Source organism: Boleophthalmus pectinirostris, unplaced genomic scaffold, assembly GCF_026225935.1.
Source record: "Boleophthalmus pectinirostris isolate CB_2022bp ecotype Guang Dong unplaced genomic scaffold, ASM2622593v1 HiC_scaffold_3, whole genome shotgun sequence".
NCBI lineage: Eukaryota > Metazoa > Chordata > Actinopteri > Gobiiformes > Gobiidae > Boleophthalmus > Boleophthalmus pectinirostris.
Genome location: NW_026571299.1, coordinates 14,533,771 through 14,549,256, shown reverse-complemented (window position 1 = coordinate 14,549,256; position 15,486 = coordinate 14,533,771). Strand labels below are relative to the sequence as shown.

General features: G+C 36.0%; 1 protein-coding gene across 2 annotated transcripts in view; it reads left to right on the top strand.

Annotated features, from left to right (window-relative positions):
- Window positions 1-15,486, top strand: part of si:dkey-49n23.1 (semaphorin-3D) — a 159,997-nt gene that overhangs the window by 66,837 nt on the left and 77,674 nt on the right. For both annotated transcript variants that reach the window (XM_055160641.1, XM_055160640.1), the window contains exon 2: window positions 1,890-2,102. In XM_055160641.1, coding sequence (XP_055016616.1) covers window positions 1,943-2,102 — 160 coding nt within the window. In that variant the 5' untranslated portion in view covers window positions 1,890-1,942. The remainder of the gene's footprint in view (window positions 1-1,889; window positions 2,103-15,486) is intronic.

The following is a 15,486-nucleotide window of genomic DNA, read 5'->3' as shown; positions in this document are numbered from 1 at the left end:
CTTTTAACTTTTCTATCTTCATGGAGACCAAACTAGACCAAGTTACAGGTCAGATCTGTGGAGAGTTGACCCCGCTCACAGTCAGAATGCCTTTTTTCTAGGTATTTTTGAGCTATAAAACCACCTGTAATTTAATAAATGTAAGGTAGAGCTGTTTAATGTCAAACTGTGGAACATTTCAGGCAGAGCAATGATGTATCCATAGAAACAAGGAGGTGATGGACTCCCAACCAAAATGTTACATAGAGCACCATTAAAGTTACCATTATGAAGCTCAGTGGTCAGAGGAGCGACACCCCAAATTCTGTTGCTGTGTCCTTAGGCAAGACACTTCACTCTCTTTGTTTAGTATGAAAATGGCTAACAGGAGCTTAAAATCCCCAAGTGTGGAGTGAATGCTCTGTAAAGCATTTTAAGTGTCTTGAAAGCTGCTACATAAAGACATTGCAAGTTGAGTTTTCAGGTAGTCTACAAACAATTGTCAAAATACACAGATTAAAGGTCCTACATTACGCAAAATTGACTCTTGTGACCTTTAAATCGGTGTTTCCCAAACTGTTTTTTTGGGTATATATTTTAAGTCACAAACCATCATGACCCAAGTCAAAAGACATTATTCATGAATCACAAAATAAAGGTGGCTTTGAACATTATTGAACATTAATGAGGATATTTTATTGTTGATTGAGTGATTGTGTCTCTCTGAACAATTATTACTCAAGTTTTAAACCATGAAAAATAGTAATTGAAGCAGCGATAAAAGGATCCATAAGTCGCCTATTTGGACATTAAATGTAGCCCATTTCTTTTTCTTTTCAACATTCAATTGAACCAGCAATACTGGAACAAAATAGTCAATAAAATAATTACAAAAAGTAGAGAAATTATACAAAACATGTCTTAACATTTCTAATGAGATAAGTGGGCCTGTTTTTGTAGCTCGTTCCAGTCCGGGATACAGGAGGAAAGTGCAACAACAGATCAGTGTAGACTGTGTTACTGGATATTGTAGACCTACATGCAGATCATGACATGGTGACCCAAAAAAAGTCTCTTGTGACCCACCAAAACCATACCTAGAGTTTTGTTTTTCATTCAAATGTCTGAGTAATCCTTTTTTATTAGTCTGTTTGCATCTCTAAAGGTCAAAATGCTCTGTTTCACCTTGTGATGTCATGTTGTGATAATTTTCAAGTTAACAGCTACATTTTCACCTTTAGTTCAGTAAAGATGGGCAGTTCTAAGGCTCAAACTTTCAAAATGATTCTAGTGAACGTGTATGGAGTTGAAAAACACAGTGGAGCACTTATTATTTTTATTACTGCATGACATCACAAGGTGGAATAGAGTGTTTTCTGTTGGAGAGAAGAACTCATTCTAAGTATGCAGAGTGTGTGTGTTAAACATGTGTGAAGGAAACAACACAACTGCGGGTATGTTTTTGATAAGGAAACATTATGGCATAGATCATATTGGCCCTTTAAGGATGCATTGACACATATCCTGCTTTGATCCTAGTCTGGGCCAAGTTTTATCCAGATGTAGGCTTGGTTTGATCCTATTCTGGTCCTGGTTTAGTCCTGATCAAGCCCAGGTTTTGTTTTGACGATCTATGGCACTACTACAAACTACTACTAATACTACAATAATAATTATACAATGCAAAATCAAGTTAAAAATGACAAACACTGGAACTGATTAGACACTGGAACGCCACTGGATAAGACAATACTGATAAATCCTTTTGCAAAACATGTTAGGAAAATAAATAAGATAACAAATTTGTCTTACAATTTCCTCCCAAAGATAAAATGCATTCTTACAATGTCCTAAAGATAAAATTATGTTGATATAAATATGAATCCTAATCTTTCTCTATTTCTTCACAGAGCGCAGAAGTCTCCAGTGTGATGTAAGCAGCTCCAGACCCGTCAAATCTAAGATGGCGGTGTCCCTTTCCAAAGTGCGTCTGAGAAACCTGGTTCGTCTCCAGACCCTCCTGCTGTGCCTGGTGCCACTGCTCCAGTCCGCTGAGTCCAGTCCTGGTCCAGAGCCCAGAACATGGAGTCAGAGTGGACCCAGACTACAGCTCTCTCATTCAGGTACAACTAACTCTTACAGTGAATGTACTGTCACACAAAGTAGCTAAATCTGCTTTTAACTTTGTTGTCTTAAAGAGGGGTAGTATTGAATATCTTTTGAGCTTTCTTCCATGTTGTAATATAATGTTATAACTCAACCAAAATATGCCTGAGGAGGATTTAAATGTCATCCACGCATGTTCCAGTAATTTAGCAATCACTCCTATATATTCTAAATCAAAAAACTGTACACAGCAACTTCACAAACCTGATGTGTTGTGCAGTTTTGTTAGTGAGATGTACACAGATTATTGTCAGAGGCGGCGCTACCATTTGGCAAAAGTAGGCGGCTGCTTAGGGCCCCAAAACCTGGAGGGGCCCCCAACCAATTGCCCTCAGTGTCACTAATGGCCGAGGCCTCAGAGCAATCAGATTTTCTCTCAATATGACATAAATAAGAGTAGTTTACTAATAATAATCATATGTAATGGATGTAAACATAAATATAATTGTACTAGCAAAAAAATAAAACTACTTTCACTAATAAGACAAGTTTCCAATCCACCATAATTCAAATAAATAGAGATGTGCATGTCTCAAGAACAATGGGGAAAAACAGACAATAAATATATTTTAAAAACAAAACAAAAAACAGTGCATTATAGTGAGGGCCCCAAACTCAAGTTCGCCTAAGGCCCCCAAATTGGTCCTACAGATTGTGTTGTGATAGCGCTCTGAAGGGGGGGGGGGGGGTGACTTAGCATGGAGAGCAAAGCTGGGAAGATTCACAGTGTCAAAAACGAAAGTGAAATGTTATTGTGTTGTTTTGGGCAGATATAGCATTTTCAAAACAATAAAAGGTAACATGGTGATCTAAATAAGTTACGCGCAAGCAGTTAATACCCCATAGAAGTAAAAAAAACAAAAAACAAAAAAACAATCTGAAAGTCATTGAAATTGCTTGCCAATACACACTGCTGCAAGCACAGATTTGGAAGTGTGACAAAATTCAATGTGGAACTAGTGAACCAGTGTTTTATGGTGCAGATATGATTTTACAGTAATGTTGGTTATAAGTTATTTATTCATATAGCATCCACCTGTCCAGTATTCTTGCATAAACTGTCACCGCCAAACACCATGATTTTGTCCAGGCCAGTGTAGGCCTGTGCAATTAGTCAGATTTTAATCGAGATTCAATCATTTGTAATCATCACTGCCTGGATCTTTTTAATCTACAGCCATTCCTCTGTCAGTGAAAACATGTGGTTTGGAGCAGAGTTCAGACTTTTCTCAAATACTAACAATAATTCAAAGTCCGTATTGTGTATGTCCAGGAAATTAATTTAGAAAGTTTATTTATTTAGAAAAAAGACATATTGAAATTGAATTGAAAATCGTGATGGGTCAATTTGAGTACCTGTATTCCGGATACATATTGTCAGTATATTTCTGTGCAGGTTAAAAACTTTTTGGCTCTAGAAAGTTACATACATGTACCTTAACTGTTATCTTATGCCAACATCAAAACAATCTCTCCACTTTTGTAAATCTCTGGATGTCTATATTTAGTTAGTGTCCAGTTACTGTTAAACTCATTCGTCTCAGGGAACAGTGTGGTAGCATGAAGTCATGTCTGAGTGTCACTGGCGTTCTCTTACAATAGACATGTCCTCTATTATGGTGCCAAGTTGGCTACACTTATTATTACCAGTCCACATTTTTGAGCTTTTTTGCTTTGTTAATGTAGAAATATGATAGAATATTTATTCATTGAACACTATGAAGAGTGATGCTGTGATGACAAGTGCCACATGTGAAAAATGTTTAGGTCATTGAGAACAGGAGTCTCCAACCTGTGGCTCAGGAGCTACCAGTTGCACTCCACCTCCTTCCAAGTAGCTCTACAAGGGATTTCTTAACTATACATATTGTGCTGAATAACTAATATTTGATTAATCACCATTGGAGCACTCTTCTGCGTTTAGAAAATAATTTTGCGGCATAATAAATATTATAACAACTGAAGTATTCTACATATAAAAGTAATTAGGTAGTTTTTGTTTTAATCTTTATTTTAATCAGTATGAATTTTAAAGGTGCATTGTGTAGTTTTTCTGGTTGAGGGACCTGCTGTTCTCCATGGAGATGTTATTGATTTGGCAAAAATGTTTCACAGTGTGGCTTTAAACCTTTGCATCATCACGGAGACCAAACCAGGCCAAGTTACTGGTAAGGTCTCTGGAGAGGCAACCCCGCTCACAGTCAGGATGCCTGTTTTTCTTGGTATATTTTTGAGCTATTAAAAAAAATATATAGTAAGGTAGACCTGTTTAATACTAGGCCTGAGTATCATATATCAAGTTGCAGAAACGATACATACCTTGATACACAAGCCACGAGACGATACATATCTCGATACAGTGAGCTTTCAATTTGATATATTTCAAACTTATTCGATGCGGTTCAGTAAAAAAACAAAGGCTTAATCATGGCTGTGATACTAAAAGTCTTTGTTAAACCGCTTCTTGTGCAAAGTTCATATGAAACACAAACATTTTTATGATCAAATCTGTCAAAAATGTCACATGTGTTGCGTAAATGAGTTTACTTCCTCTAAACAAGCGACAAAACTGTAGCACTGTAACAAAATAATTTAGTAAAATATACCAAAAAAATACTCTTGGCGATATATCGATATTTCAATATTTTTGCCATATTGTGGCATATTGAACTAGAGCAATGACATATCCATAGAAACAAGAAGGTGACAGATCCCTGACCGAAAAGTTAAATAGTGCTCCTTTTAAATAGATTGTTTGGTTTATGTTTTTCGATTTTAATAAAATTCGCTTTGACTATTATATTTGTTCAAGGCAGTGACTCAGAGAATGTACGGTAAACTTTAAAGACGTAGAAGTTGGGAATTTGAGTTGTTATTATTGACTTTTGTTGGCTCATTAGGAAAGGAAATTTACCGTATTAAAGCTTGGTTGTAGTACACACAGATTTGCTATTTTAGGTGTCATAAATATGAGCAGAAACTATGTAGTCATCTAGTTTATCATACTTCACATTTGCTTGGCATTATATTCAAAAAGTACAACAAAAAACATAATTTAGTTTACATTAGCATGCTCTGGTTTGACTCCAAGTAAGCTCTCAAATAAACAACGTTATGCACGTATCACAAACATACTCAAAGATAGGAAAGATTGCTTTGATCATTGTTATCTTGAAAAGTTGAGCTCTTTTCCTTCATTTTGTGATAAAGCAAATATGTGATCAGCTGCCAGATTTTGCCTATACTCACGTAAAATAAAACACATGCCCTTCCTCATATCATTTCATCTCTTATCCAGGCTGGGCGTGGATGCAGAAAGACTTTTTGGCTCACTGTGGCATGGTTGGATGTCAGCTACTCCCACAGTAAAACCAATGAATAACTTTATGATGAAAAAAAAGAAACAATATGCTTTACAAATGGATAGTTTAGTTATTTACAGGGTTCTCACGATCATGGAAATCCTGGAAAAGTCATGGAAGTTGAAAATGTCATTTTCCAGCCCTAGAAAAGTCATGTAATTTTGTAAATTCAATGAAAATTTTGGAAAAGTCATGGAATTTTGGTATCTCTTTCACGCAACTACAGCGTTCTATTAAGTTATCATTAGACTATTATGATTATTTCTGAGTGTATGATATGTATTTTGTTTATTTTGTTTAAAAGAGATGACAATAAATGTACTGACAGTATTTTGAAGGTTAAAAACTATAAAACCAAACCATAAGGTGAGTGGAACATTTCATAGTTAGCCCTAAAAGTATGATCAGTTCTACACATATAGGTGCTGTAAAGTCATGGAAAATTCACTTTAGGTCATGAAAAAGTCATGAAGAAGTTTTGAAATTTTGTCAGTGAAAAAGAGTGGGAACCCTGTATTTATACAAGCCAAAGTAGATACTCAGTTGAAGTATCAGTACTAAAAGATACACAAAACGGACAAACCTTGACCATTCCTGAACAGTTTGAGTAAAATCTTAAGTTGAGACAAACACACAGAAAGTGCTATTGCTTCGTTTAACATCAATGAGTATTGACGCTATTCCTTGACAGAATTGAATCTGAAATTGTAGTAATTCGTGTAGAGATCAACCAATATGTTTTTTTTTTTTTTTTTTCATGGCCAATGGTGATAATAATAGTTCAAAATCCAGAGAAACCTTATTTGTTTCCTCAAATTATATGAACTGAAATGACTACAAACTCATCCACAAACCAGTTTTACTACAAAGTGGGTACAAGAGCTGTTTTGTTCAGAGCCCAATTTGCGCTAAAGTGTTCTGAAAAAGTACTATCCATATTCTTTAAGCATCTGGTTGGCCTAAATAAAATATAGGCCTTTGCTTGAGATTTTAGGGAAATAATCAATAGGCTGAAAAGTGGAAATATCAGTCTATCTCGAGTATCACGACTACTTAAGTACTAAGACAAAATTCACCATTACTTCGAGGTGAATATGCAGACTCCACACAGAAAATGTCAGGATTCGCACTGACAGCCTTCTCGCTCTGACCACCGTGCTGCCATAGCCTCTTTAATCCACATTTCCACAGGTTTCTTCTCCCTCCTTGGTAACCAGTAGTGAGCAGAGGTGATTAGTTCTGGCTGGGTGGTTTCATTGAGCGTTGGTTAGTGAGATGTTTGTGCAGTGAGTGGTCAGACTGTGAATGAGTGAATGAGAGGCAGCTCTAGTGGCATTAGTTTGACTCATGGAGAAAGAGAGAGTGGAGTAAAGTGGCAAAGTAACAGGTCTTAAGCATTTAATTAGTCCTGACAAGAGATGTTATTTCAGAGAGAGCTTTGAAAAACACTCGTAGTTACGCTAAAGAGACCAGAACTATGCTGATACTTAACATTTTCTGACATCTTTCTATTCGTGGGTTGAGAGTGATGAAGAAATGACAGGTGAAAGTAAAGTCAAAGCCAAAGTAATTAACAATTTAAAATGAAATATTGTATTTTAGAATGATGAAAAGTCCTTAAAATTACACCTAGGACATGACGTTGAAACAGATTCTGACACATTTTATATTAGATTTTTGATGATGAGGCCTATGTAACTTTATTGTAGATTTGTAGGGATGCGCTGTTCATGAAAAAAATTGCTGGATCGGTAGTATCGATACAGCCAATATAGACATACTTATGCCCATTTAGTTGTTGTAGTTGTCCCCGAAAGTCTCATAATGCTTTAACTTTTATTTATACAAAGCTGTTCTTTATTAGGGATGTAACAATAACCAAAATATCGTGATATTGTATCGTCAGAAGTCTCTCAAATCTCAAGTCTCTTTGCTTAAATTCGTAGTTATGGTGCAGTAGCTCAAAGAAACTGTTTCAGTTTGTTTGCTCTGTTTCCAATTTACACAATGAAATAACTTATTAAGCACTTTTAAATCTTAACTGTTTGGTTTATGACAGAACCAAAGGCTTGTTAAGACATTTTAAAGGACATGACAGTTTTGTTTAGCTTGATTCATCAGCCGGTTTCCCTTCGTAGAAACCATCTGACCTCGCAGCATTAGGATTTGTTCGCTTGACGGTAGGTGGGTACTTTTTTTCATTTAACCAATCACTGCTACTTGGTCTTGACGTATGTAATGTGCCACTAACGGGGCTAACTGATATATTAAGCTTTTCCCAAATCCTGTAGGAAGAAGGACAATAACATCTTTCCCCTTGATAAAATTCACCAAACATTCTCTTTGTCTTCGGCTTTAAATTCTCGATCTCAGGAATCGTTGACAACACAGTATGTATGGCTCTTCGCTGACTGGCTGGTGCCCCGAACTCGCACTTCCGGGGTTTTTACGAACCGTCTAGTGTATTATCATTCCTGACGTAGTCGCTGCAGAGAGAAATGAAATTGAGTGGAGGCATTAGGTGGCGCCAGCCTGCCTAGATTTAGTTAGCCTCTCCAAAATATTTCAAGTAAATATTGTACCTTGAGATGCATATTGTGAAAATATCGTACAAAGAAATTTGGATATTGTTACATTACTATTATGTAGTTACTTGAAGGATAAAAGTACATAACACATTTGGATCAGTTCTGTCTGAAATAAATACTGTTTTGAGTCCCTGCACTGGTATCTGTTAATATTGGCAGATACTTCAAGCCAGAATCAGTGTCCGAACTGAAAAAGCTGGATCGGTGCATCCCTAGAGATATGCTGTTTTTGTAAGAAATATCCAGTCTTATGATCCACAAATGTTGAACCTTTCAGCTGACAACAATTTGTCAACTTATTATTGGAGTTCACATTTGTTTTTATATGTTGATAGGGACGACATTGAACTTTGTGCCAATTTTGATTTCATGTGGATAGGTCGAGTAATTACATAAACCAGGTCAGCAGTGTGCTTTAAAATGTTGCCAATACTTTTCAGTTATGTTTTCCAGCCACCACCTTTTGATCATTTTTATCTTGATCTTATAAAATATGTCTTACAAATTCATATGAAACAAATTGCCACAAGTTACACTATCAAACAGATAATCTCTTTTATCTTTTTAACTCTATTTTGTGTGGATTTGGAAAACAGATCTTCTCCGTCTGGACTGTGGGTCTCGTCTAACAATGCCTCTTCCAATAAACGATCCTGCAATCATAACAGACTTTGGCTTGGGTCACGAATCTGTCATTTCATTTCACTCTCAATGTTCTTTTCATTTTCATTACCAATCGAGACATTCGCCTTCTCAAATCCTCCTTTATTTTGTCTTTTCGCTTTTGTTTTCCCTTGAGTACTTCGTATCTACAGTACTGGGCGTATTGCAGTAGCAGAAGTAGTTTTACGAGTCTATGTAGAAGCGGTACATTCCTGTTAATGAAGTACAGTGTGTATCTCCCGCTGGTTCCGTTGCTTGAGGGACAATGGAGCAGCGGCTATTACGTTTTTACAGCTCAGACAGTAAGACAGGAGCTATAGGGGGCGAAGGCTTGTAAATCTATATCCGCTTTGATATGCAAAAAGCTCAGAGATGGATGGACTCGCTATAGGAGGAGCTGTCTCGCTTCTTGGGCAGCACAAAAGGATACGTTGGTCGGAGATACTCGATACTTGAAAGTGCGTGCGTCAGCTGGATGACCTTTGACCCCGACAGGAACGAAGCGAGAACGGCCTCTTCCTGCGCATGATATACTGTAACACTGTGGCCCGGATCAAAAGTGGGCTGACAAAGAATTTGTTTCAGTCAAAATTAAATGGAGCAAAGTAGATTTATGGTGGTCTCTGTTAGAGAGAATTATAGAAAACATAAAAGAAGATTTGTAAAAAGAAATAAAGGTTAAAGGTTGGATAAAATATTGATAATTTATTTTGTAATCTCTCAACAGCCGATCCCGATAACTATAGCATCACACCACCTCCTCGTTTTACTGATGACTTGATTCATTTTTATTGTGGCTTGTACAATCCTTAGACTTAAAGGATTCCTCTGATGCCACCAACATCACCAACGCCACAGGCAAACTAAAATAATGAACATAAATTACAGCCAGAATAGTATAATATAAAATATACAAGATAAAGACATGAGCAGTTACAAAAAAAACACATTTCTGCTTCTTAACCAGGGCTGCATCTCTAACAAGGGTCCAGTGGAACCAAACAAAACAACAACAGTTCCTTCCTGTTGACTACCAAAATAAAAGCACAGAATTTTCTTTTTCGCACATATCACATTTTATTCAAGAATTATTTAAATAAAAAGTAAATCAAAGTTATGGCAGTAAAATATAGATCATATAGCATTCAAATTTTAACGTGCACTGTGTAACTTTCTGGGCGGATGGTCTGTCGCCATGGAGATGTGGTTGCTTTACCTGGAATTTTTCACAGTATGATATTAAACTTATGTATTTCCATGGAGACAAACATTGTGCCAATTTACAGGTCCAATTTGGTCTCCTTTAGAGTAAAATGCATATTTTTAAGGTACTGTTTTATTGTAAATAAAAACATCTAGAATTGAATAATAAGCAAGTTTAATGCCATACTTTGGTACATTCCAGTGAAAACGTCATCGACACAACCAGGTGCTGGACTTTAACTTGACTTGACTCTACTTTAACAGATAATAGTATAAAGTATAGTTAGATAAAGTTTTGCTCCTCCCTCTCTCTTTTTTTTCAATTAAAGACAACAAAATATGACACTTAACAAAATACAATAATCAAGATGAAAGCACAAAAAACATAGAGCAACTCCCACAACAAATACAAACACAAACAAACAAAAAAAATCCCCATATTTTAATCATTAATCATTTCAATTCATCATCTTGTACTATTTATTACAGTCTTAAAGTATAATTTTAAAGGCATTTTCTTTTTCTTTCCTATTTTTTATACAGATTGATATCAGTTTGGTTCCTCACACCCTCCAGTGAGTCTCAAACCCGCCCAAACATGATCATCCAGTCAGATTTGTTTAATTAATTGACATATGTGAAATGAAAGAGCGCATTGGTCATCTGTAATTTACAAATAAAATCTCATTCATCTCACCTCAGATTAACAGAGTTTAGTGCTTCGCTCATTGCAGAAATCTGCGATGTTTTTAAGCCCCATGGTATTTTTTCTTCCTTTATTTTTCCCAATACGGATGGACCATGCGTGTCCCGAATTCACTCCCATCTGAATACAGGGAGATTCACCTTGACTCACATCTTCATAGATATTGAACAGATGTGTATTCTGGATCGCACGCAAGATAAACTAGACCAAATTAACTGGTCAAATTGCTTCCACTATAATTGAATGTATTATTTGGAATTGATACATGGTGTTCAATATTTACAGTTGTTCTTTCTCTATTCTTCCATTATGATTGTAAAAACTTTGATGCCAAGAAATATTCTCTTCCACTGCCTAATTTTAAAACATTTTCTCAGAATTGTTTTGTTTGAATTATTTCTGGGTTTTCACAATTTGATTTACTCATTATTGTGCATTATTGTCATTTCATAAACCCCCACATTGTTTGAATTCTATTTTTTTGAGAGCTCGCCAAGACCACATCACAAACCCAAACCGCTTTTATTTATTATTACTGCAGCTCTGATAGTTAAAACTGTGAAAAACAACTGTCACATATTCCACTTAGGACAGGCCATAACAGGAATCACATCATGCCCTTGTCAGTCAAACACACTCAGATACCAACTGTACTGCAAAATGTAAAGGACATCAGTGATTTTTTGTGTAAAGTAAAAAAAAAAAAAAAATTAAATACTGAAATCCTAATCCGACTGCCTCACTTTTTTTTTTTTATTATATATTTTTTTCTTTTCATATATTCTTATTTTGATACTAATTTTATGTAAAAAAAAAAAAAAAAAAATCTATGTGCATATATATATTTAAAAAATGACAATAAATAAATAAATAAATGTGTTATCTGAGTATTTTTTATTTACTTAATAAAAAATAAATAAATAAATAACAAACAAAAAAAATGTAATAATAATAGTTGTTGTTATTTTGTTTTCTTTACACATATTTTTATTTTAATATTGATTTTTTTAAAATCTAAGCACATATATATGAAAAAATAAAAACTCAAAAAAAAAAAAAAAAAAGAAACTCAGATAACATATTTCAGCTTTAGTTTGGACTTGGAGCTACAACACATTTGTTTTGTCTTGTTTGTTTGCAAAAAGTTACACAATTCACGTTTAAAACTACAAAACAACTGTCAAATATTTCACTGAGGACAGGCCAAAACACAAAATCGGATTATTCACTTGTCCATCACAGATAACACTTTTCAGCTTTAGTTTGGACTTGCTGTTACAATGCATTTGTCGTGCTTGATTTGGGTCAATGTGGGTGGGTCAGTGGTCCGGCGGTGGGTGCCTGTGTTGCTTTAGCGAGCGTTGAACTTTTCCTGACAAGACCTCTTCCTGCTTCTCGGTTTTTCGACGCACATATGGAAATGGTCCAACCTAAACATTCTGACCTCATTCGGGACCATGGGATGAGAAATTTGTCCAGCGACGTTCTGAGTGATGTTTTGACAGAGTGTTGCTCGTGTTCTGTTCATGTGCGACGTTGTATTTTGATAGCTGCTCACTCCAAACTCCAATACAGTGAGTAAGTTATGAGTGGAAACGTGTACAGCTGATGGCAAAACATCTGTAGTACACATGCAACTAGGTGTGTCACAGTGTCTGTCTAATATGAAACAAGCTGCGATAATGAGGAATGAAGTTGTTTTGTGTGGGAGTAATAGTTTTTGGCCGCCTTTGCTAAAGAAAGTGCAGTGAATACAAAAATTGGCATCATCAGCCTGAGCATGTCATGTATTTATTAAAAGCTCCTAATATATTTTTCCAGTTAAAGGTGTAACTTTTCTGGTGGAGAATGGGTCAAATGCTCCAAAATAATAATAAATAATAAACTCGATCAAATGGGTCCAAATAATTTCCCATGCGGATCAATAAAGTTTGTCTAAGTCTAAGTGCTTTTATCAATGGAAATGTAATTGCTTTGTCTGGAATGTTTCATAGTATAGTATTAAAACTTTATATCTTCGTGGAGATCAAACCAGGCTAAGTTACAGGTCAGATCTGTGGAGAGGAGAGACCGCTAACAGTCAGAATGCCTGTTTTTCTAGATATTTTTGAGCTATAAAACTACCTGGACAAAGAGCCTAATTTCCTTGTGAGCCAAAGTGTTGGAGACGTGTGGAGACACTTTTTAAAATATTCCATCCAGTCCTTGTATTTGCAGAGGTCGCTGGTGCTAGGCTAGTGCATGTCAATGGCCATAGTTAGCCTGCCACTAAAAACAGTCTTACCCACTCCATAAAACACCCAAAGCAAATCTATTAATTACTCCAGACTGTTGATGTAAATGTCTGTGTTGATAGAATAATGTTTGAAGTAAAACTAACCTTGCATCGCATGAATCATCGCATGCTGAGGGACTATTTTCTCACATATCTGTCCGCCACTGTCAAGATTTCTATCAGGAAGTACAACTCACTTCTGCTGCTCAGACATAAATCCTTCAAATGCAAGGTTAGTTTTACTTCTAATATTCCATCCACACATGCATATTCGACAGTCTAGCATAATAATACATTTGCTTTGGGTGCTTTGTGGAGTGAGTAAGTGTTTTTAGTGGCAGGATAACTATGGCCATTGACATGCACTAGCCTAGCACCAGCGACCTCTGCAAATACAAGGACTGGATGGAATATTTTAAAAAGTGTCTGCACACGTCTCCAACACTCTGGCTCACTAGGAAATGAGGTCCTATGTCCAAAATTCCAAACTGTGAAACATACCAGGCAGAGCAATGACCATAGAAACAAGCAGGTGATGAACCCACCACCAGAAAAGTTACACAATCCAACTTTAAAAATCCTCTTATTGTAGTTATAATAGAAAAAGTAAATAAATACAAGTTTTTATGGAAACCTTAGGCTATTGGACAGTGCAACTTGGAATCTGTATGGGGTGAAGAGTAGAGAGAGACATTCAAAACATTTAATTGATCAGAGCAGAATGGCATTTTACAGAATGGCATTTGGTTGGTTCAGGAAGGCACCTGGTGTAAAACCATTATTTCAAAAGGCAAGTATGAAGTCAGCCTTGCAGTACTTTTATTTTCCCTTTGACTTAACAGAAAGTGAAACATGATAGATGTCCTGTCATGGTGTTTTAGTACCACACCACAGGTTTGTCCAACAAAGCTAAGCTAAGCCTAACTTGTTGACCTTAGAAGTAGGCTAAACATTGTCCAAACATCTGCTGGGACCTTTAACCTTTGACCTTATATGGCAAAACTTGACTTCAGAGGCCATACAAGAGAGACAGAACCCACAAGATCAAAAATCGGAAGCATTTATAGAAACAGAATAGCCAAATATTTAGTACAGTTTATTACGGGATGTACAGCAGGCTTCGAACTATACTACCAATTCAAAGTTTGGATTCTTCCTCTTATTTAGTGTTTCTACATTTGATATACAGAAAGAATATATAAAGTAAGATGTATGGGATTATGTAGCAAAGAAAAAAAGTGAAAAAAATTTAAAGTATAATCCTAAAATTAGCCATCCTTTGCGTTGTTGAAAAATATTGAATAGTTATTTAATTGAACTCTTTACTAAATAATTCTATATATTTTACTTCATACATTTGTTGTCTTCTGTGGGTAAATAAAATGTAAAAAGTAGTAAGAAAAATGAAAAACAGTGAGTGAGACTTGCTGTTTAAACGTGCACGACCAGTGAAAATATGGACCTGCCTTTTAATTCAAAACTCTACTTAATATTTTTTCAGCAAAGCAATAAGTGACAAATTTGAGGATTTAAATCTAAAATATAAAGAGGTATTTTATGTTTTTTTCTTTGCTACACACAGTTCATATATCGTGCTTAATATATTTGATGTCCTCTGTATGTATAAAATGTTGAAAGTAGTAAACATAGAAAACACTGAATGAGAGTCCAAACTTTTGACTTGTTGTGTATTATCGATTGAACATATTTTTATATCTTAACACCCTTTTTAGTGAAGAGAAAGTGTAGTTTTTGTAGACAGAGGAAGGATGCAGGAGGGAGGGGTTTTGATGAGCTGGTTGAAGATTTCCGGAGGTGAATACGCTGTCACACACCTGAGACTAAACAGGAGCACTTCAGAAAAACACAGGGTCAAAGAGGCAAGAGCGCTCTAATTATATGTCCGCTCAGTGAAGACAAAATTGAGTAGATGCAGAGAGAGGTTAGTTTGAAATGACATTAAATGGAAAAGTATAATTTTGAATGGATTCAAGGTGTAACTTTTTTCACAATACAATTAACAATGAAAAGTATATTCTATAAACAGGGTTCTCATGGTCGTGGAAATCCTGGAAAGTCATGACAATTGAAAATGTCATTTTCCAGGCCTGGAAAAGTTTGGAAATTTTGTCAGTGAAAAAGATTGTGTCAGTGCTGCCAACAGTAGAGTTTAGAGGTGCACTGTGTGTTATAGAATCACTGGTCGGACCCAAATATGCAGAGGGAAAAAACGTATTTTATTTACAAAAATAGTCTTGGCAGGGGATAGATTCCAGGGGAGGCAGGACGGGTCAGCGGCAGATGGAGGCTGACCGGAGGCTTACAGAAACTGGTGGTAACGGGATGAGGCTGGCTCCAAAACAGAAGAACTGGGGAACGGATAAAAGAAAACAGGTGAGAGTCAAAATCTTCAAAAATGCTCAAAAACACAAAAAGCCTGAGTTGTTCACCACCTGGTTGACGGAACAATCTGGCACTGGAGAGCAGGTCTTTTATTGCCGGAGATGATTAGTAGACGAGGATCAGGAGTGGAGCGCAGCAGGT